The sequence below is a fragment of the Equus quagga genome, chromosome 12 (assembly GCF_021613505.1).
Source record: "Equus quagga isolate Etosha38 chromosome 12, UCLA_HA_Equagga_1.0, whole genome shotgun sequence".
NCBI classification, from domain to species: domain Eukaryota; kingdom Metazoa; phylum Chordata; class Mammalia; order Perissodactyla; family Equidae; genus Equus; species Equus quagga.
Window position 1 is genome coordinate 18,467,584 of NC_060278.1, and position 23,846 is coordinate 18,491,429.

The 23,846-nt window shown below is 44.2% G+C and overlaps 1 protein-coding gene across 1 annotated transcript in view; it reads left to right on the forward strand.

Moving 5' to 3' along the window:
* Nucleotides 1-23,846, forward strand: part of FAM171A1 (family with sequence similarity 171 member A1) — a 131,889-nt gene that overhangs the window by 56,489 nt on the left and 51,554 nt on the right. Inside the window, exon 2 of the mRNA XM_046679965.1 lies at nucleotides 17,156-17,383. Within this exon, the coding sequence (XP_046535921.1) occupies nucleotides 17,156-17,383 (228 nt within the window). The remainder of the gene's footprint in view (nucleotides 1-17,155; nucleotides 17,384-23,846) is intronic.

The following is a 23,846-nucleotide window of genomic DNA, read 5'->3' on the forward strand; positions in this document are numbered from 1 at the left end:
GGGTCAGTTAGGAGGCAGAGGGAGTGAGGGGAAAATGTGGGCAAGAGCCTTTGTTGTGGTTTTCTTGGGAAGGAATGGGTGGGGAAGAGTAAGCAAGCTAGGCAGCGTTAGGATTGGCTGGTTTGAATAATTTCAGTGGTCTCTGGGGCATAGGGGCTGTCCCTGGTTGTCTGATATCTGGTCCTGGGGTGATTAGGGCAGGTGGACAGTAGCCTGGAATGTGAGGGCCCCAGAAGGTTGGGGCTGTGAGCTCTGGATCAACTCGTCTGCATGTGAAGATGTGCTCACAGGTGAGCCCTCACACATAATAGTTTGCTGTCTCTAGAAATTAACTACCTCTAGGACCGACAGTGCCTACAGGGTCAGCAAATGCCCAAGATATCAAAGCATCAGAAATACAGAATAAAAAGCCATGATTCATACACCTACTCACCCTTCCAGTCCCATCTCTGTTACAAACTAGCTATGTAACCTTGAATGAGAACCTCAGGTTCCTTAACTGTAAAGAAAGATTAAAGATTACAGTACAGCCAGGAGCCCACTGTTTCTTCTTTGTGGGGATGAAGCCTCTGACACATTCTGCTACTTTCCCCCCGTTCCCAGGTCCTTTTGGTTCGTAGTCCCAGTGGGAAGGTACACTGTCAGCCCTAGGAGCTGCCCGGGTCCGTGTGGAGTAAGCCAGCACTCTCTTCCTGGCTGGTGTGCGAGGAAGGCTGGTGAGCAGAGGGCCACCCTGGAACTTTACTTTTAATCTCTTTCACATGTGCGCTTTTCTGCCCACACTTGTATTCCCAACTCCTTTGGCCGGTGGACTCTCTTTGGGATGTCATTGTTGGCCCTGCCACTCTAGTAACTTGAGTTCTTGGTCTGAGCCAGATGATCCCTCGGTGTAGCATATATGTCTGTGACCCATTTGACAGGTGACATTTACTAACGCCTTTGTGAAGGAGAGCTAAAAATAGGATTGACTTCTAAGTATAAGACAAAATATGGCAGACCTTCTGTACTGCAACTTGGAAAAATAAATTTCCATTTTATGTTGCAGAATTATTAATCCAGTTGGCAGTAAAGAGGAGTATGGAACTGTTATTTTTCAAGGCAAGAGAGGAAAATAAAATCCCTTTGTTGACATCGATCCCAGTACATGAGCTTATTTATAAGGTTGAAAGGCGAAATGTTAATCTATTTGGCACAAATTAAGAACCATTCTATAGACTTAAACGGTGTGGAAAATACTGTATGTTAGTGTTCACCATAGAGGAGAATCACAAGGACTAGTACTTTTTTGTTCAGAATAGTCATATTTTTTTTCCCCTTGGATGAAGCAGGAAATTTACATTGTGTTGTGAAAAGTTTTAAATTTCTTAGAAAACCCCTATAAATTGGATTTCGTAAATATTGGTGTTAATCAGAACAATGTAAGGCTTTGTTACATGTAGGAGTGAGCATAGTTTATAGTGCTGTTTCATGAATACAGAATTAATTCAAACAGATGTAAAAAGCAGAAATGGTATTTCACTAAACAAATGTACATTTTCAAATGTTAAATGAATAGCAACTAGCAACCTAATTAGCATATAATTTTAATTCTAATCATCAGTTATTGCATGTGATGAACTAAATATGGCTTTTCAACTCTTAATTTAAAAGGGAACTAAAATGATCAGTGCTGTAAAAACAAACAAAACGCCTACTAATGCTTGGAGTAGAAAACCCTCGGGTTCTGCTTCTCCCTGTTGTCCTGTGGGGAGGGCCGGGCCCATGTGGAACATACTGGAATGGCCATGTGACACTAGTGAAGCAGAGTGGCTGGTAGGTGGGATGTGAAGAATGAGAGTGATAAGAATTTGCCAAAGGAAAAGGGCAACTTTGGTCATCTCTGATCAAGGGTTCTTTAAGAATTTGAAAATCTGGGGTAAAAAAGAACCTTCATAAACCAAAAGGCATTACGCAAAACTTGAGATTGTCTTGTCTCTGTTGCTTTTTTCTCTGACTCTCTTGGCCCTTCTCCCAGGACCCTAGCCCACTCCTTTCCTGCCTCAGTACCTTCATAAATCCTGGACTTCCTTGGGTTTGTTGGTGGCTGTCAAGAACTGTGGAGGGTCTTGTATTCTGCCCTACTTGTAAGCTAGTAAGTCAGCCTGCTAGGTTTTATAGATGCTAGTAGAAGACATGATACTTCCGGGTCAGAGATGAAGGACTGTTTATTACTCACAGCAGTAGCAGTAGCCAGAGTATCAGCATTCTTGCCCTAGTTCCCTGCACCCCATTTGCCACAGGGCAACTCAGAGAGGGCCAGATGATACCCACACATGCAATGGGAAGTTACAGGAGAGAAACCCTAAACTTAGGGAGCCCAAATCTTTTATAATGGGCAATACGCATGCCTGCCTGTGATGTTGCACTTTATAAGGAGAAATAATATGGTTTGGTCTTGTCCTGTTTCTTGCATAGAGCTCCTAAAACCCTTGGAATATCCCAAACAATGAGAGTGATAAAAGTTTTTCTTGTTATGTTAATGAGGGGACTTTTGGGTGGGGGCTGGTCACCAGAGGAACCAGCTGCCTCATGAGAGGGTTGAAACTTTCAGTCCTACCCTCTGACCTCCAGGGAGGGGAGGGAGAAGGGCTGGAGGTTGAATCCATCACCAATGGCCAATGATTTACTCAGTCATGACTGTGAAATGACCCTTCCATAAAAAACCCAAAAGGCAGGGTTTGGAGAGCTTCCAGGTTGGTGAACACATGGAGGTGCTGAGAGAATGGTGCACCTGGGAAGGGCATGGAAGCTCCGTGCCCTTTCCCCATGCCTTGCCCTGTGCATCTCTTCCATCTAGCTGTTCCTGAGTTACATTCCTTTATAATAAACCAGTAATCTGCTAAGTAAAATGTTTCTCTGAGTTCTGTGAGCCACTCTAGCAAATTAAATCCAAAGAGGGGATCCTAGGAACCTCCTCTCTAGCGAGTTGGTCAGAAGCACAGGTGACAACCTGGACTTGCAACTAGCATTTGCACTGGGAGGGGGGGAGTCTTGTAAGACTGAGCCCTTAGCCCGTGGCATCTGATACTCTCTCCAGGTAGAGAGTGTCACAATTGAGTTGAATTGTAGGACACCCAGCTGGTATCTGAGAATTTCTGGGTGGTATGGGAAACCCCCCCACGCCCCCACCCCGCACACACTCATTGGAATTGTGGTCAGACTTTTACTGCCCTTCGCTTCAGAGGGAGACACTATCTGTCTTGCATGGTTGTTCACTAAATAAACATCCTTGAAGAGATAGTCGCCTACAAAGGGTAGTCAGTGCCTCGCTCACAAGGTGCGCAGAAATACAGGAGACTCGTGGACAATTCTCTCCTAACGGTGACTGCTCCTGTTCGTCCAGCTCCCGACGTCCTTGGGAATTGTCAGTGGTGGATGTGAAAGCGAAACGAGACTCTTCCATGACCTGTGGTCAGGTGTGGTCAGCTCCTCCGCTGGACCTTTTCAGGGGAGGTCTTTTGTAAACTTTCTGAAGACCCTTGGTGATCTTCATTTAAGAGTCAAATGTTGGGAAACTATAGGCTAATTATAAAAATGGCAACAGTTATTAAACCTCACTGTGTGCTGTGCTTTATGCTAAGCACTTACACTGGTCATCTCACGATAGCTGTCTGAGATGATTATGGGGGTCATCACCTCCATTTTTTACAGACGAGAAACTCTAGTGAAGAGCATTAAGCAGTTAGTGGAGAAATGAGACTCAAAGCCTTGTGCTCTGAAAAGCGTATTGTCTTTCCTTTTTAATTTCTCTTTCCATTGAGAGGCTTTTGGAGGGGGGAGTGTTTTGAGATTTTGTTTCACCAGGTAAATTTAGAGGAATGCTGGCAAGGAGGCAAGATCGAGAAAGACCTTGTGCCAGCAGATCCCTTACGTCATTGCCAGTCCTCCAGCAAATCTTACAGTGTTTTCAAAGCAATTGGTGTCCCTCTTTGACGGATGAAGAAATGGAGGCTCAAGGAGACTGATGGACTTGACTGAGACCACACAACAAATAAGTGAGGAGCCTGGAAGCCAACCCCAGACTATTTGGCCATGAAAGTGCATTCTGTACACACTCCCCAGTGGTCATGGGTGTCGTATCAAAGACCCTAAAATGCCCTAAGGTATTTAAGCTTCTTCTGAAATAGAAAAGAAAAAAAAAAGTTTTTTTTAAAGATTTTATTTTTCCTTTTTCTCCCCGAAGCCCCCCGGTACATAGTTGTGTATTTCTAGTTGCGGGTCCTTCTAGTTTTGGCATGTGGGACGCCGCCTCAGCGTGGCTTGATGAGCGGTGCCATGTCTGCACCCAGGATCCGAACCGGCGAAACCCTGGGCCACCCAAGCGGAGCGCGCGAACTTAACCACTGGGCCATAGTGCCGGCCCTGAAAAGAAAAATTTAATAATAGATTCCGTGTAGCTTGTTAAAAATCTCTGTCTCTCTGAAAAGATAAGCAGATATGTGTAATTTAATCACTGCATTGATTAAACTTCAGCTGCTTCAAGGAGCTTTATCTTTCTTTCATAAAACTTGAAGTGCCAGCGATCCTCAGACACTTGGGCCATTCACAGACTTCCAGCAAGCCACTTCAGCTCGCCTTTTCTGCTCCTTTCTTGAATTCTAAAAGTCATTGAGTCAGCTTCCTCTCCTGCTTAGCACTTTCCAGCTGGTCTCTTCCTAGGGAGAGGAATGACTTGCTAAAAAAATTTTTTTAAATAATAAACATCTAAGGCTTCTTTATTCAAAATAAGTGTTGTGTATTTTTGCTCTCGACCTGGCCCTAGACAAAAAACTATTAAAAATGCATATCCGCAGATATAAGGAGATCCAGAAACACACACACACAGAATTTTTCCTCCATCAGGTTCCTTTGGCAACCATTCCATTAGCATCTTCCAACAGATCTTTAAAGCTTGGCTAAGGTGTGTATGTTAATTTTATAGACGTGCTTAATATTGCTCATTAACTTCACAGTTCCCAGATTCTTCCAGATTCTCTCAAGGGGACTTTGCGCCTTTGTAAAAATTTTAAAACACCAACAAAATGGGGCCAGCCCAGTGGCACAACGGTTAAGTTTGCACGTTCCACTTCAGCAGGCTGGGGTTCTCTGGTTCGGATCCAAGGTGTGGACCTACACACTGCTTGTCAAGCTATGCTGTGGCAGGCGTCCCATATATAAAGTAGAGGAAGATGGGCACAGATGTTAGCTCAGGGCCAGTCTTCCTCAGCAAAAAGAGGAGGGTTGGCAGATGTTAGCTCAGGACTAATCTTCCTCAAAAAAAAAAAACAAAAAAACTACCAACAAAACATCAGCCTTTTAAAGAGATTTCTTATAGTGATTTCCTTAGAAATACTTGTGGGTCCTCTCGTTGCCAGTGTTGCATCATCATAATTCTCTTGTTTAATTGTGAAGGATACTGTGTGAAGCTTATAAACACATTTACCGTGTTTACATTTCCATGTTATAGTCATTATATACTTTATCTGAATAACAGGATCATATTGTTAGATTTACATATATGCATTGATTTCTATGGAAAAGTTCTTAAGAGTTGGAACCACAGCTTTCGTTTCCTTAAAGCTGTATTTAGCATCATTTTGGTGTTCAATAACTCCTTCAATACTTATTTCTTTTGAACGTTAAAGCATTCTTTTATTTTAAATTGGTTTGAATTTTGGGGGGAAGTTACCCCCAAGATAAGTAATCATATTTTCATATATTACTTTAAAGCTGCATCTAAGCGACTTGTGCTGCCACATAATGAGGGTTGGCATTGGGTCACTTTAGTTTGCTGTCAGGTAACTTTTTTAGATGAGATCATAGGAACATTCTGCCATTCATTTTGCTTGAGAACACTTGATTATGTATGCAAATTGTACAGTTGCATCAGGTAAATCCAGCAATAGTTTTCAGATTGTCCAGGGATGTTTACCTAAATAGCCCCTGATTAGTCACAGGAACGTAGCCACTTTATAGTTTCTTTTAAAGCCTGTGGAACCAGCCCCCAAAAGTCTCATTTTGTACCCAGTGCAATAACAGAGAGTGACTTCTGCTGGTTAACTTACGGGTGAATGGATGGACTTAACAGGATCCGTATCCAAAAGTTGTAGGGGGTTTTGGTATTTGGCTATTAACATCTTCTGTTTCCATTATAGAGTGTTTCAAGTAGGGGGGAAAGGCATGTGGTTACTGGAAAAAAAGTAGGAAGTCAGTGTGATACGTGTCTATATCATGTATTCTATATGTATATACACGTATATATGTATATCTCATAGCTTCTTTAATTGCGGTACTTCTGTGAATGTTTATTGTCTATTTCAACATTCTTGGCAACTTGGTGATGTTGGTTAGAAAGTATTGTTAATAGAGGATTATGAGTGTGATCCTCGTACAAATTTCTTATGGAGGAGGGAGGAATCCAGTGATTTATGGCCCAGAGATATCCTAGTGGCCCTTCCAAGACAGAAGTTTGTGTATGGAAGGGACAGACCGATGAGGGAGTTGAGGTGAGAGAATGTTCTGTGTGCCGAGCCTGTCGAGACGGTATGATGGGGAAGAAGCTCATCGCACATCCCTACAGAAGGTGGACAGTCAGCAGGAGCAGCTCCAGGAAACAGCACTCGTTGGCTGCCTGCAAAGGTCTCTTCTCCTCCTCGTTCCAAACTGAAGCTGTAACTGTTGAGCGTGCCACACAGCTGTCTATTCATGAGGTTCAGAGTGTGAGTCAGTGGCCAGAGACTGTAGAACACAAAAAGGCACAAAATGGGATTCTAAGTCCTCAGGAGCTACAGCAGCAGACTTAACTCATGTACCTTTTCAAGTGAGTAGAATTTCAAGTGGAAATACAGAGATCGTAATCCTCCACTGAAAATGAAGGGACACATTTACAAGCCGAACCCCGCATGGGTGGGAATTCCGTATCAGATATCGTGACCTCAGAGGAACAGGGAGGTTTTAGTCCAGCTTTTGGTACAGTTGAGAGCAAAAGTGGTCTAAGTAGAGACTGGCTGCCAAGGGGACCATCGGTGGAACCAGGAGGGACTAGGCCAGCAGCTTGTCCCTCTGAAGTGTGCCTACATTGTCCCTTCTCTTGGTGACAGGACAGAAGTCTTGGTCATTGCGGAAGAACACCAAACTGAATATTACTTTTAGAAAAAATACACACAAGGATTGCCAAATGCTTTAGTTCAGCTAGAAACTGGATGGAAGGGAGTTCTGGAAAGTACAATTTGTAGCAGATTTTATTGAGCTATATTATATATTATATGTAATATAATTATAGTATATAACAAAGTTATATGATATGTAATATAATTTTAATGTATAACATTGCATATTTATATATAATATATTAATTAATACATAATATAATTATATATAATTAACATAGTATATAACCAGCCCTGGTGGTGTAGAGGTTAAGATCCTGCACTTTTACTGTTTTCACGGGTTTCTCAGGGAACCACACCACCCGTCTGTCGGCTGTCATACCACAGTGGCTGCGTGTTGCTGTGATGCTGAAAGCTTTGCCACTGGTATTTCCAATACCAACAGGGTCACCCATGGTGGACAGACTAAGACAGACTAGGAAGAAGGACCTGACCACCCACGTCCAGAAAAATTGGCTATGAAACCCCTAGGAATAGCAGTGGAGCATTGTCTGATACAGTGCCAGAAGGTGAGGGGATGGCGCAGAAAGACCAGGCAGGGTTCCGCTTTCCTGTACGCAGAACTATTAGGAGACAGAATCCACTCCACGGCACCGCCAACAAATATAGTGCATATTAATAGATTATATAATGTATAATATTATATAAGATATCTGCTATTATGCAATGTATCATATAGAGAGATCTTTTAAAATATATATGTATAATCTGCTTGAAGGACATGATTCACTAAATTTTGAGAGAAAATAAAATTGAATAATATAAGATACGTATGTACCATGTGAGACTCGAGAAAATACATTACAAGAAAACTCTAGTGTAACAAAGTCATTCTAATTTCATCATACTGCAAAGTAAAATAAACCTTTCATGTTTATAAAAGAAATAAAGTAAATGGATAGAAAGCTGCCCTGTAGCACGTTGGGCATCCTAGAATGTGCCTGCAGTTGCTGTATAAAGACGTGGGAATTCTGTGAATGTACTGATATTGTAAAATGTCAGCACCAAATACCATGGGGCAAAATCTCTTGGAGCAAGGGTCTAGTAACATTTTTAAAATAACCTCCCATCTGGAAATGTTTTTAAATGATCAAGTAATTTTTTAGCATTTTATTTAAGAGATGGAAAGCCATTGTGATGCTCCTGAATTTGGGGTAAATATAGGTAATCATAGTGCTGGAGGCTGAGTAGATTGAGTCCCTTGTCCGCTGTGTTCCCTGGCAGTGGGCAGCCACAGGGGTTCCTGGCAACGCGGGATAAGTTCCTTTGCTTGATCTGCTGGTGGAAATGGACTTTCTTTCTGCAGGGCCTCTATGGGCAACTCAGCCAATACTGGTTTCCCAACTGGGTGGGTTGCTGTGGAAACCAACGGCTCTAAAAGCCAAAAGGAAAGAAAAAATTAAAATCCCAGAACAAAGGCCAATTTGAGAGATTATAAAAGGGAATGAAAAACGGTCAGAGGACGCCAAAAACTTCACCGGAACAAACCAAAAAATAAAAAAAGATGGCGACCGCAAACTTTACTTTCCCTTCCAAGATGAAGCCAGAGTTTGTCACAATAGCTGTGAAAACGGAGAGGTGGAGTCTGTTCCAGGAGCAGGTGGGAGCTGTTCTAGCTCTGTTCCCAGTGAAAACCACAAAGGACTCCACGATCTGGAGATCCACGTCAGCTCGTGAGTGTAAGAGGGAATTGGAGAATGTTGGTTTTGGAATTTGGATGAGAAGTTATAAAATAAATGCTTTCTGTCATTTGTAGAAATATAACTAAAGGTATAAATTATTACTGGAAGATGAAGGGGGAGAAGAAAGAACAAAACATGCTTTCCACGTGGCCTCTCGGTGTTGGCAGGCAGTTCTGTTAAATCCTGATTGGGGTTCTCGGTGTCCCCATGAAGGATGTACCGTGACTTCTTCCTCTTGTCCCTGCCATTTGCTTGCTCTAAACTTGCTACTTAGTGGTGCCTTTTCTCAAGCCAACAATTTGAAACAGCCTTGTTGCATTTAGTTCTAAATCTGTGCCAGATAGAAAGGAAATGACTAAAAGATAATGCTGGGCTGAAAGATAATGTTTAGTTTGCTACCCACAAAGCAGAAGCTCTCTTTGTACTACTTAAAATGGGCTAGCTCGTGCCCACAGAACCAACTCTTCGTGTTTGCCAAGAGCAAAGGAGCTCTGAATCCTAGCAGAGGAATAATGCCTGAGCACTCGTTTCTTCCTTCTTGACTCTACCGCTGGCTGATGAAAATTTGCGGAGAATGCTTTAGAGGCCGTGGCTGAATTCCTGATCGTGAAATAATTCACTGAGTAAGAGTGTGTAGCACACTCCCGGGGTCTACTCACCATGAGCAGGCAGAATTGGAACCCATGGTAGGTACTGTGTTCATCAGGATTCCCCAGAGAAGCAAAACCAAGAGGATATACAGTCATGCACAGCCTAACAATGTTTCAGTCAACAATGAACCACATAAACAACGATAGTCCCATAAGATCAGTACTGTACAACCTAGGTGTGTAGTGGACTATACTATGATGTTCACACAACAATGGAATCGCCTAAAGTCGCATTTCTCAGAATGTATCCGTATCGTTAAGCAGGGAATGACTGCAAATGTATATATAGAAAGAGTTATTGTGAGGAATTGACTCATCGATTATGGAAGCTGACAAGTCTCAAGATCTGCCGGTTGAGTCAGCAAGCTGGAGACCCAGGAGAGCCGATGGTGTAGTTCCAGTCCAAAGGCTGGCAAGCTTGAGACCCAGGAAGGGCCAGTGCTTCAGTGCAAGTGTGAAAGCAGGAAAAAGCTGATGTTCAAAGGCTGTCAGGCAGGAGGAATTCTCTTACCGAGAGAAAGGATAGCCTTTTTGTTCTGTTCACACCTTCAACTGATTGGATGAGGCCCACCCACATTGGCAAGGGTGATCTTTACCCAAAGTCTACTGATTTAAATGTTAATCTTATCCAAAAACACTCTCACAGAAATGCCCAGAATAGTGTTTGACCAAATACCTGGGCATCTCGTGGCCCAGTGAGGTTGACACATAAAATTAGCCATCACAGATACTGAAAAGGAAGGCCAGGGGGTGGGAGGAGAGGCAGGTGGGTGTAATTTTAAGGAGATGGTCCTCAGCCATGTAGTGTCATGCCAGGAAGCAGAGAAACTGAGGAGTGCAGACGCCACTACCCACTCTAGGTAGTTTACCCAGAAAAGACATTTATTAAAGCTTTTAGGTAGCTCACAGCACTCCCAGGAGGACGAGGCTGGCAGCCAGAACAACACGGGGCCACAGGATGAGACTGAGCCCAGAACACCGTCTCCCTCCCCCGCCCTGAGACAGGGCAGCTTGCCCTGCCGCCTCCCAAACCAGATGCCTCCTCCGTGGCCCCAGTGGTCAGAAAAAGCCCCGGCTGCTTTCTGTGGCTGTATTCCAATTCAGAATCCAGCATGAAGGCATCAGGTTAGCAGAGCCAAGGCCCCTTCTGCATCTTAGCTACCAGGGAGGCTGGGAAAACAAGTTTCTGGCTACTGCTTTAGGCCAAACGTGATGTGAGAACATACTCACATGGAGGAAGGCTGTTCAGAAGATGCTGTGTTGGCCACAAGACCCATCTTCCCAAGCTACCCGACCCTCCAGTCTCAGCTTCAATTTTCATCTCTTCCAAGAAGCCTCCTCCAACTTGATAAACCGGAATCAAGGCCAGTATTCCTGCAGCACATACCCACATAGCCAACCCATTCCAGTTCAACAGTATGGGTACCCCTTTTTAAATCTTTTACTGTCACCTCCGCATCACCTCTATGTCTATAGATACTTCCAGATCTTTTTTCTTTGCTTGTTTTTGTTTTCATTTGTAAACTCCAGAACTCATAAGTCTCTTCTTAGCTATATTTTTTACTCTGTCTTACCCAGTTTCATCCTTTTTGTTCTCTGGCATATGGGTGGGTCTCACCTTCCCCCACCCTGTCCCTCCCCCAAAAACCGGTAAACTCCTTAAAAACTGGAGTCATATCTTTTTTTCTTCTTCTTTTTTGAATCTCCCACAGTACCTACTGTCACACTATACAGTAGCTGATCAATAAATATTTTCTGATCAAGTACAACTGATTAGTTATCTGAATTGATGAGTGCTTCTCAGATGAATTTGGATGGTATCTATTTAAAACAATAATGAATAAGAAGTAAATGGAACAACAATAAAAACCAGGAATGTTTAGGCCATGTACCAGAGGATGTCCAGAAATGCCTGGTAGTCTCAGGGATTCATTCAACATACATTGAGTGGCGGCCCTGTGGCAGACACTGTTCTCTGTCCTTGGGACGCAGGAATAAGGAAGATGAAAGAAACAGACAAAACAGCTCGTTCAAAGCTTCCGTTCTGGAAGAGTCAGACAGTTAATAAACATGTAAATTGTAACATATTAGAATGGATAAGTGTAATGCGCGAAAGAAAAAGCAGAGCAAGATAACATCAGAAGTGCAGAGTGAGGTCGCGATGGACATTTTAGGTAGGATGGTCAGAATTGTAAAAAAATTGTTTTTAGATAATCAGAGAAAATTGAATACTTTCTGGGTATGAGATGATATAAAGAGATTGTGATAGGAATTGGGTATGATGATGGCATTTTGGATATGTTTTTTAAAATTCCTTATCTGTTGTAAGCTGAAATATTTGTAGGGAAATAATGTGACCTAATATGATGTCTAGGGTTTGTTTCAGAATGTTCCAGCAAAAAAAGAGAAGAGAGGGAGGGAGGAAGGAAGGGAGGAAGGGATGAAAGCAGGAAGGAAGGAGGAAGGAAGGAAGGAAGAATCAGCTAGTAGGCCAATAATTGAGAAAAGTATTGTAGAAAGTTGATATTTGAAACTTGTTTATTAGTGCAGGGAGTTCCTCATACTGTTCTTTCTACTTTTCTATGTTTTCTAAAATTTCTGTAAGAAAAATTTTTTTAAAATAGCCCGTGGTCAGTAAGGCCGCATTCAGGCGATGACGTCTAAGCAGAGCCTGAAGGAGGTGCAGGAGTGAACTGTGGGGATGGGTATGAGGGGAGAGTGAGCCCAGCAAGGAAACAGTCGGTGCAAAGCATGTTCAGAGCATGCTGGCCTCTCCGTCCCTGAGTGGGGGAAGATGCAGGAAAGGAGGGCAGGGATGTCATTTGGTTGAGGGGAGGAGAACACAGAGAGCCTTTGAAGTCACTATGAGGACCTCACGTGAAGGTCAGATCCATCCGTGAGGGCTGCTGAGACACTGCTTTAGCATTGCACTCGGATGTATTTCCCTTAGGGGTTCCTGGAACTATTTGGATACCCTGGAGTTCTCTACTCAGATTCTGAGACGAGAGTTTGTGATACATTATCCACACTGTCCAATAGCACTTTCTGAGATGATGGCAGTGTTCTCTCTGTGCTGTCCAATACAGCAGCTGCTAGCCACATGTGGCTGCTAGTACTTGAAATGAGCCCAGTGTAACCAAGGAGCTCAATTTCTAATTTAATTTAATTTTAGTTAATTTAAACACAAATGTATGTTCCCACCTGTGGCTAGCGTCTCCTGTACTGGACAGCACAGTGTTGGGGGATGGTTGGCTGTGCTCTGACATCTCCCTCCACGCTGGGTTTCATTCAGGTCAAGCAACCAGGGCATTCCCACCTCAGGGCCTTTGACCCTCTGCCTGCGCCTCTGTGCCTGGCTGGTTCCTGTATGTCCTCAGGCTTGAGCTTAATGACACCGCCTCAAAAGGCCTTCCCTGACCACCCAGTTGAAAGTAGGTCTCCCCTGCACTGGGCTGTCCTGTGGTACCCAGTTTTCCTTGGAGGCATTCTCCCAGTTCCTAATTAAACTTGGTACTTACTGAATCTTGAAAGCTCCTCAAGGTCGGGGGTCGGATCACCGTTGTCTGTTGTCTACCACATAGTCAGCCTACAATGAGTACCGACTGAAATGGAAATGGAGAAGGAGCAGTGTCAGTATATACAGTTTTCCGTGTTGGGGAGATGAGGGCCCCTCCAACCCATTGTCGCAAGAGGTTGGTGAGTGGGGAATAATTTCTTGAATAAACCTTAACTCGGGTTTTCCAAAAGATGAATAGGAATTAGCAACGTGACAGTCAAGTTGGAGAAAGAAATTTCCTACAAAGATGAGAAGCAGCAGCAGGAAGGAAGAAGGAAATGGGAAAACAAAGGGATGGTGTCTGGGGGCCTGCGGGTGGTGTGTGGGGATCAGATGGGGCCTGATGGTGGAGGACCGTGGACGCCTTGAACTGTGTGCTGCAGGTCAGAGGTGGGCAGATATTTTCTTTAAAGAGCCAAAAATGAATAGTTTAGGCTTTGCAGGCCATATGCTCTCTGTCAAAACTTCTGGATTCCACCATTGTAACGCAAAAACTGCCTTAGACAATATGTGAATGTGTGTGGCTGTGTGCCGATCAAACTTTATTTACGGACACAGAAGTTTGAGTTCCAGGTAATGCTCCTGTGACATGAACTGTTGCTCTTTGCATTTCTTTTTCAATCATTTAAAAGTGTAAAAAGCATTCTTAGCTCCTGGACCATCCAAAAACAGGCAGCCAGCCATGTTGGGTGCTTGGCCATGTTTGGTGGGGGGGCCCTAAAGGGTTCGAAGGGGGACAGGAGGTGGTCAGATGGGTATTTCAGATGCCTCCCTCTGGCTTTAGTGGGATTTCGGGGCAGGCCTGAAGACAGTGGCAGTTTCTGTGAAGAGGCTGAGTAGGGGTCTGGGTGGAAGATGGCAAGGGCCTGAAATAGGGCAGCGTTAACAGGGATGGGAAAGAAAGGCCTGCTCTGAGATACATATTCTGGAATCAAAATGAGCAGAAGTTGGTGATGGATGTGCAGGGTGAGGAGTAAAAGAACGAGGTCCCAGTTTCGATTTAGTGATCAGATGCCCCAGCCTGGCAGGATCTCTAAGCTCTCGCTGGCCAAAGGTAGGTGGCGCATCTTCATGCCTGTTTAGGTCTGGGGCCATTTATAGGGTCTTCCTTTTACCAGCAAAATGAGAGCAGCCGTTAGTAAGGAGTGCCTTACCTAGTCATAAGATTACTCCCCTGGTAGGAATAATTTTGTTTGCTGGTTGAATGGATAACCTAATTCTAGATGTTACTCTATAAAAATGATACCGCAGTGGTCTGTGATAATTACCTAACCGTACTGTCATCTTCTCCCATCCTATCCTATCCAAAGAAGCAGCTGATTATCTCTTTCAAAGTATACAATTGCAGACCATAAACTAGGCTTTCCGTATTAGAGGAAATTCAAGCGGTAGAATCTAGGATGTTGATTATGGTAAAACTCTCTCTTTCTCTTTTTATTCCAAAATTCTTTAGCTTTCTCCCAGTCTCAACTGCTTTTGGCTCCTCAGAACACAGTGAAGTGAGAGCAGAAACCTTGTAATCCCAACTGTTAATAAATGTTGCATTACCTTAAAATGACACAAATCATCGACGCAGCCCTCCAAAGCTGCTTTCCCACTTGCCCTATCCCAGCGGATTTCTGCTGTGTGAATATAATGAGAGATGAGTTCGTTTATGTTAGAGCTTTGCACACCACCTGGGGACGAGGAAGACCGGGTTAAATAAGAAAACACGTGTGTGGCGTGCGTCCTGCAAATGTGCACTAAGATAACACTAAGATTGGGGGAATAGACTAAATATATTTTGTAATGTCATATCCTTGGTTTTCAGGATGTTGATTTTCTCCCTCTTTTGGCATTAGTTTTTGCTTCTATAGTATGAGTAGCCAGGTTCCATTTTTGTAGCATTTCTCTTTCTTCTCTGTATGGGGTTTTGAGAGATTTGTTTGGTACAGATCTATAGTACCTACGTGTAAGATTCTTTAGCTGTTCTTTATGGTCATCTAGTCCAGAAATGTATTAAGTCAGTATGTGAAAAAATGGGGGAGAAAATGATTGACCGACTGAACTTTGCTTTAGTATCATAAGATAGCTGGCAAGTTACCAAGACAGAGGTTCGTGAACCAAAAGAAGTTCTTCTCGATGTGGTTGCCCCAATGAAGGAAGAGCTTTCGACATAAAGTTATTACCCCCTGAGAGGGGCGTCCCATCCCTCCACTGTGTTTTATTCCTTTCTCCCCTCCAGCTCCCTTCCTGTGCCCCTCCTGGCACCTCGGACCCTATGACCAAATGCTTTCAAGCACAGTCATTGGAATAGTGTAATGGTCATAGCCTGTGTTTGGTTTCCTCTGTCAAGCATTACACCAGATATCTCTGCCTGGATGTTGAGACCTGTTGAGGTCATCCCCAGTTTGTAGATGAGGAAACTGAGACCTGGAGAGGACCGGTAACTTGCCCAAGGCCACATGGCTAGAACTTGATGGAGCGGAGGTTGAAACTTAGGACTCTAGAGGAGGAGCTAGTGGGCAGTTCCCACACGGCCAGCTCTGCCACCTCCTCCCCTCACTGTCGGGCACTCCCCCAGCCAGCCTTGGCCAGCCTCATTGGTGGTCTGTCCTCTGAGCCAGACCACTGTAGCTTCTGTACATGAGCCTCTGTAGGTTCTGTAGACATGAGCCCCCCTTGTCACCTGGTAGTTCTTTGCTATTCCTTGCCCCAAATCCTTCTCCCAAGTCACCAATAGGGCTTTCAGATCTGAGGCGGCTCAAAATGTATGACAAGGAGAGCCTATGAGTGGCCAAGTGGACTTATGTCACTGGGCATCATGCACTCCCTTCACACCTAAGCAAAAGGGGTTTATTGGAGCATGATACACTTCTGATTGTTCTGGAACATCGTTCTGGAGTTGGCGTCCTTTAATTGATATCCACCGTGATGCTGGAGCCAGGTCCACCACCATCTCTTCTTGGGTTATTACAGAGACCTCTTAATTGGATGCGCAGTCTCCAGTCTTGCCTCTCCTGGGTGGGTCCTTCACCCAGAGCCAAATGTTCCTATAGCAAATTGGGTTTCTGTTCCTCTCTGACTTCCCATTGCCCTTGGAATAAAGAGTGATCCTTTAGGTCACTTCTAAAGCCGTGAATGATCTGGCCCCTACTTGCCCCTCTAGCCTTGTCTCTCACTGAGCCTCATATCCCTCACACTCTCCATCCAGCTTTCAGAACCTGTTTCTGTTTCTCCAGGAAGCAAGGCTTTTTCTTGTCCCTGAGCCTTTGCACATGCTGTTCCGTAAGTGCTCCCCTCCTGCCTGCACCAAATGTACCCCAGGCATGGCACCTGCCTGTCCACGCACTTTTCTTTACCACTGTAGTTTGCACAGTTACTCACAATTCTAGGCACAGAGTTACAGCTCAGTCAACATCTCTTTCATGAATAAATGAAAATTATCCATTCCATTTTAATTTTTTACCTTTAATTTGGATCTGTCGCTTTCCCACATTCATTATCTGTTTTTGCCAATATTACTAACTCAACTTCATCAATCTTTTCAAATGTCTACTTTTTATTTTTTTCTTCCTCTCACCTTCTCATCTCCCACTCTTTGGGTCCTCCCTTTTAAAGGTATTTTGGACCACTTTTCGGTCTAGTCTTCATAATTACCAGCACAGCGAGCCTGGGTTGCCCATATCCATGTTCGCCAGGACTGTTGAAGAATATGGCTGCAAATCTTAGAGCCTGCAGGCTCTTCTGGGGCAGCCCAGCCTTGTTTGGGCTGTGTTTGCCAGTAATGCTCAGAGGAATAAAAAAAGTATTGTGTGTGTTGCATAATGTCTTAAAGGGATAGAATTCTTCTCTCAATTATGTGTCGGTGTGAGCAAGGAAGAGCCAGAGGAAAGCAGTTTGGGACCAGCAGTGGTTCTGAAGAAAATAGGAAATTGTGTAAAGTTTTCCCTGGTTAAAATGATTCCCATTTTCGATGTAGATTAGATTTTCTTAACCCATACCGCTTTCCACCTCCTATCACAGTTAAAATGGAATCGCTCTTGAAGTGGCCCAATTAATTAACAGTAGTTGTTCTTTGTTGCTTTCTCCTTCTTGCAGAGGTCACGCTGAAGGTCCACATCAGTGACGCCAGCACACATCAGCCCGTCCCAGATGCGCTCATTGAAATTTTCACCAATCAGGTCTCCATTGCCTCTGGTACCTCAGGGACAGATGGCGTCGCCTTCATCAAGTTCCAATATAAGCTGGGCAGTCAGTTGATTGTCACTGCCACGAAGCATGCCTACGTGCCAAACTCTGCCCCATGGAAGCCAATCAGATTACCTGGTAAGGCGGTCTTTTTTCTCAAAACAGAGCTCGTGGTCGGGCTAGTGGTGGAGTCAGACACAGAAACAATTTTGAAAGTGGAAGTCAGACAATCAGGAAAATACTGGTTTAGTCTCTGCTTTTGGGGCCTCTTATGTAAAGGAATGGTGGGATCTGGCATGAAGCTGGTCGGGGCTGCACGTTATTCTGCACACACAACGGAATCAAAGGCTTAGAGTGTCTGCTCGCTTCCCCAGTGTTCCGTTTTGTATCTTGTTGATTGTAAGTAGCAGCATGGCATCAGACAGTGCTCTGGAATGGAGCTTCCTCCTTCTGCTTCACGGGCCTGAGATCAGGGCTGTCCGAAGAGGTGGCGGGTGATGGCGAGACTATCTTCCTCTTTTCCCCTTCTTACCTCCTCTCAATTCTTCACTTCCTGCACCTCTGATCACCTGAGGTATGGGTTTTTTTCCAAACACCAAGCAGTTCTCAGATTCTCCAACACTAGCTGGGCATCCTACAGTTTAATTCAGTTCTGAGCCTACCTACCTGGAGCTAGCGTCAGCTCACACAGGTTAGGGGCTCAATTCCACAAGACTGCCTCCCCCACCCCAATTCAGATGCCAATCACAAGTCCAGGTTGGCACCTGTGCTTCTGACTGACCACCTATGGAGCAGAAGTGTCCATGACTTCCTCCTTGGGGTCGATTAAGTTGCTAGAGTGGCTCATAGAACTCAGAGAAACAGTTTACTTATTAGATTACCACTTTATTACAAAGGCTATTCAAAGGAAGAGATGTGTGGTATGTGGGAAAGGGCACACACAGCTTCTGTGTCCTCTCCAGGTGCGCCACCCTCCCAGCACCTCCATGGGTTCACCAACCTGGAAGCTCTCTGAACCCCTCCCTTTTGATTTTTTATAGAGGCTTCATTACATAGGCATGATTGATTAAATCATTGGCCATCGGCATTTGATTCAACCTCCAGCCCCTCTTCCCTCCTCAGTGGTCAGGAGATGGGACCAAAAGTTCTAACCCTCTGATCACATGGTTGACTCCCCTGGCGACCAGCCCCCATCCTTCCATGCTGTCTGAAAACCGCTACATTAACATAACCTCTGGTGTGGTTGAAAGGGGCTTGGTATGAATAACAAAAGACACCTTTATTCCTCTCATCACTGAGGAAATTCCAAGGGTTTTAGGAACTCTGAGCCAGGAATGGGACCAAGACCAAATAGATATATCTTATTATAAATGACATCACATGATCGTGACCATTCACAGCTACAAAGCAGTCTGTCCACAACAAGGGGCAAGGATGGTGCCTGACGTAGATTCAGCTTGGGACGGGGTAGGTAAGTGGGCAGCAGATGGTCCTCTCACCTCACGCACCATCTGGTGCCTGGACCACATCATCTGTCGGCACCAAGGTTGGGTGAGTGGCAAGGATGGGCTTAGAGCTGGAGGAGATGCTGCCTGGGGAGTGGGGGCAGCGTGGGTTTTAGAAACAGACTGACATAGGTTCTGCCTCCCAGTCTGTTCTTGAGTCCCTCTAGCTTCGACGCCAATCTCTAAAAGGGAGCTGATACCACCTCGTAGAGTGGTTCTGATTAAAAAGTAGTTAACATATGTAAACGGCCTTACGAAGCCTAAAACACAGTAGGTGCTCAAGAGATATGTAGCACCTGGCACAGTATTTGTCAAAATCCCAAAGTTAGTGCTCATCTCTGTGCCACTGCATGCTAGACACACCCCATCAGGGTCCCTGCTGTCTTATGAAGCCCCAGCATCTACCCTCATTCACAAAACTCTCTTTACTTCAATGTATAGTTATTAAGTATCTACTGTGTGCCATCACTGCCCTGGGCACTGAGAATACAGCTCTAGAGACACAGAACTTGCCCCTAGGGAGTTTACAGTTTAGTTATGAAGTCAGCCACAGAAGCCTTTTCCATCTAACGGGATAAATGCTCTGATGGATTTCAGTGTCTGTGTATGCAGGGGAGGCTGGAGAGGAACGTTAACCAGTGTAGGTGAGTGAATGGAGGCTTCTTGGAGGGGACAGGGGGAGCTGGGTCTTGAGGATGAATAGATGTTAGCATCAGGAGGTGCTTGTAAAAACATACAGATTCTAGGACTCAACCATTCAATCCGGCTAGGGGGACTCAGGAATCTGCATATTAACGAGCAATTCCACCTTCTCATGGACAAAAGTGTTCACCAAAGTTTGAGACCACTGCTTTATGAGCTATGGAAAGTAGAGTTGATATAGATACAACTAAGGAGATCATTTACAGAAATTTTAGAGAAAGGGGGATAAACCTGGGAGGTATTTAGCAGGCAAAATCCAGAAAGTCTTGAGGAGTGGATGGGAGCAAGGTAAGGGAAAAGATGAGTTAGAAGAAATGTGAACTGAATCTTGGGTTTCTGGCTGGTGATAGAGTGAATAGAACAGAGAGGTGATGGAATTGGGAGACCTGCCACACTACGGTTCCCTGAAGTTGACCCAACGGATACAGTAGGTTAAAAGAAACCCCCTTCCTCCTCCCTGTGCGCACCCCTCTTCCCAAGCTTGGGGCTCAGGCGAGATGGATGCAGATGCTGAGGAGGTAGAGAAGATGGGAGGAAAGGCATGAGTGTTGGGTCATAGTTGATAACGAGCTTAGGGTAGGGTAGACTGGATTTGAACTGCCTCTGGGACACCACGTGCATTTGGCCTTTAGTTTGAAATGATTTGGGGGTTCAGGGGGTTTCGAGAGGTGTAGTTCAGGGGTCATTAGCAGTGTTGAGGTGAGAATCAAAACCATGCCCTCATCCAAAGAGTGGAGGGAAGTGGGCCTGACACAGAACCCTGAGAAGGCCAACAAAGTAGGAGAGGTGATCTTTATTAGGTTATATCTAAAGAAAATATTTGACCTCCCCTATTTTTCACCTTGAGAAATCACTGGAAACAACCCAGAGATGTTTAAATGGTATCTGGAGACCATAACTCCGCCTTTGCTAGGAGAGTGGCAGTGCAAAGTGTAGTCGATTCTCACTATTCACAGTAGTTATGTTCTATAAAGTCACCGCGACATTGAATTAGTGAATACTGAGTTGATGCTTCTAGGGGAAATGTAGGGTTGTGTTCCTGTGAGCCTCTGGTCACATTTTGTCAACTGATCAATAGATCACCTTGTTTTCTGTGTGCTTCTGTTTAAAGACACTTTATTTAATATGTATTTTTGGTTCATTGACATTGAACTCACAGCTACCAGCACTGTAACTCCTGCCTGAGTGAAGCTGACCTAGCATATGTATTTTCTCCAGAAGGCCCATCCCAGCCTTTCTTCTCTTGGGAACACCAGACAGCTCTCCACTTGGGGGCCATTTTACACAGTGAAATCACCAACAGAAAGCGCAAGGATGCAAGAAACTTGGAGCTAAATAGATCGCACAGAGCACGCTTATAAGATGAGAGCTGAAACAAGAAGGCAGAGCATCGCCTTGGTCAACCTCAGCTGGGAACGTGTGCATCAGAAAACTCAAATTTTTGACCACTCTTTACATACGCATTTAAAGCATCACGAGTATTGATTTGGGGGTTACAAATAAATTTTAGTGAGTAGGCACATTCGCAAATACTGAATCCACAAATAATGAAGATCAACTTTACTTTAATTACATTCACTTCACTGTGTTAACATGATCATTTGATAAAAAGCAACGATTTCCATAATGTCCATTTTCTTAAAGGAGTCAAAAAATGGAAATAATGTGGTTTAATTGAAAGAGTTTTGGATGAGGTGTGAAGACACCTGGGTTCTAGGCCTGCCTGCCCCCAGATAGCCCCACATATGTGGGCCCATCAAGCCTTTCTGGGCCCATTTTTCTCAATTCTAAAACTAAATTAATTAGACTGAATAATTTTCAGGGACCCTCCTGTGTCTTTGAGTATTTTTGTCTGCTCGCCTTTTCAACACAACAAAGGTACTCTTAAGTAGACTCTAACAGAAAATGTGACCAAAAGTTAGACTGGTCTGTTGTGAAAAGCAGAGTAAACTATTATTTTCATGCGTATTTTTGGCGGTCAAGACTAACACTTGGTCTTTTGGCGATAATTGGGCAAGGAAGAGAGAAGAGTGGAGAGCCTCTTCTAAAATATGTTAAAGATTTAAAACTAAAAAATCCTTTCTTTACTACACATGCATACATGGTTTTGTTTGCATAAGCATTCTTACAAGATTTTGGAATGGATCTCTTTTTTTTCATCCCTAACAATAGTTCCTGGAAGATGTGCATCCTTTTTCCCTTTCAAGGAAGGAGGTATAGATTGGGGAGGGGAGAACCCCGCATAAGGAGAGCGCCCTTTACCTTTGGCAAACAGATAAAACAAATTTAGCTATAGAAAATATAATCCATCCACTGAAGACTATAGTTCCACACCTTAATTATTTCCATCTCCTAGCCATTGCCCTAGCCCAGGCCTTTTGCAATGGGCCAGGACTATTGGAGCAGCCCCTGGCCAGATCAGTCTGCCCCTTCAGAACAGCCTCCATGTGTCTTAAAGACAAACAGTGTCTTAAATACACACACACACACACACACATACAGACACACACAAAACACAACAACCACTCTCCTCCCCTAGCTGCTTCCCCCTTACATATCTCATGATCTAGTCATCCTGGGCAATTCGTCATTCTCTGGAGGAATCTGACATTTCTCCCACTCTGTGTGTGTCCGCACTATTTTTCCTTTACCGTTGTTCTCTTTGCAAGCTTGTCCTCTCTCCTTTAATGTCCAGCGTGGCTGTTTACTGCTCCCTGAAGTCTTCCTTCCTCTCTCAGATGGAGTTAAATGTTCCTTTCTCTCTACTTATCAAAAAAATAAACACCTGTTTGGTGTGAGGAGACCTGCTCGGTTTGAGGTCTGTGGTACCTCTCACTCCAGGAAGCCCCCCCTGGTGCCTCTGCTGCCACACAGCATACTCTTACAAGAAATCCTTTTTCCTCCTATACAAAATAAAGTTTGAGAAACAGTTTGCTAGCGCCGATGCCTTATGTATGGAAGTCCCAAATGTTGTAGGTGAGAAATGTTTACAAATCACCCTACGATGGTCAGACACATCTCGAGAGACTGATCACAGGTGACGTCAGAGCTCAGAGTCCCCAGACCAGTCAGCGAAAGTTTTCAGGGCCCAGGAAATGCCATTCAGGATCTGTGTGAGCTCTCTAATGGACCAGGGTGGTCCAGGCGTCTGCACTTGGAGAGGCAGAGGGCGAAACACTAGCCTGAGATTGGAGGTGAGGTGTTTCCTGCAGGCAACATTGTTACAACAATCAGTCCTTTCTTCCTGACCATTAGGCACCCAGGGCCATTGGGTGAAGGGATCATTGTTAAAGAAGGTTATGGTTACCTTTGAAATGGTCATGCAGGAGTTCCAGTTCCTCCCTGTAGTCCTGGCTCACGCTCCATATCTGATGCTCCCTCCCCAACCTGCTGTGGATTTCTCTCCCAACTTTGAACCCCCAAGATGAATTCTTTTTTTATTCTTTTCCTTTTTTTTGTATTTGAGATATAATTCATATACCATAAAATTCACCATTTTAAAGTATGTAATTCATAAGGTTGTACAACCATCACCACTATCTAATCCCAGAATATTTTCTTCACCCCAAAAAACCCCATACCCATGAGCTTTGACTTGCTATATCCCACACCCCTTAGTCCCTGGCATCCACTCATTTCCTCTCTTTCTTTATGGATTTGCCTATTTTGGACCCTGCAGATAAGGAGAATCCTACGAAATGTGGCCTTTGTGTCTGGTGTCTTTCAGTTAGCATAATGTTTTCAAGGTGCCTCCATGTGGCAGCATGAATCAATGCTTCATTCCTTTTTATGAGTAAACCATATACTGCTGTATGGATAGACCACATTTTATTTATCTGTTATCAGTTGATGTCTATTGACTTGTTTGCACTTTTTGGCTATTCTGACTGCTGCTGCTATGGACATTTGTGTACAAGCTTTTGTGTGAATATGATTTTCAGTTCTCTCGGAGTGGAATTGCTGGGTCATCTGGTAACTGTTTTTAATATTTTGAGGAACCACCAGATGGTTTTCCATAGCACCAAGGTGATCTTCCTCATGGTGCTGGCCACATTCTACTTCTCATATGACTATTTGTTGTGTGTCCGAGTCCCCTTCTAATGTGGAACCCTTGAAGGCACAGACTGCCTCCAACGCTGATCTTTTCCACAGGATCCGGCAGTGAGCATGCATAGAGTGGCAGCTCAATAAATTGACCATGTAAGGAGTCTGTGAAAAGAGGGGTCATGTCCAAGGCCAGCTCTCTGGTCTTCTCTGGCACTATGAAGAGCCAGCAGCGCTAAGCAATTGATATTCTTAGCACTTGATATTTCTGGTTCCTGATATCTTCCCAGAAGGCCACTTCACCTCTCTAGCCCTCACTTTCCTCCTGTTTAAAGTTAGAGGCTTGAGTT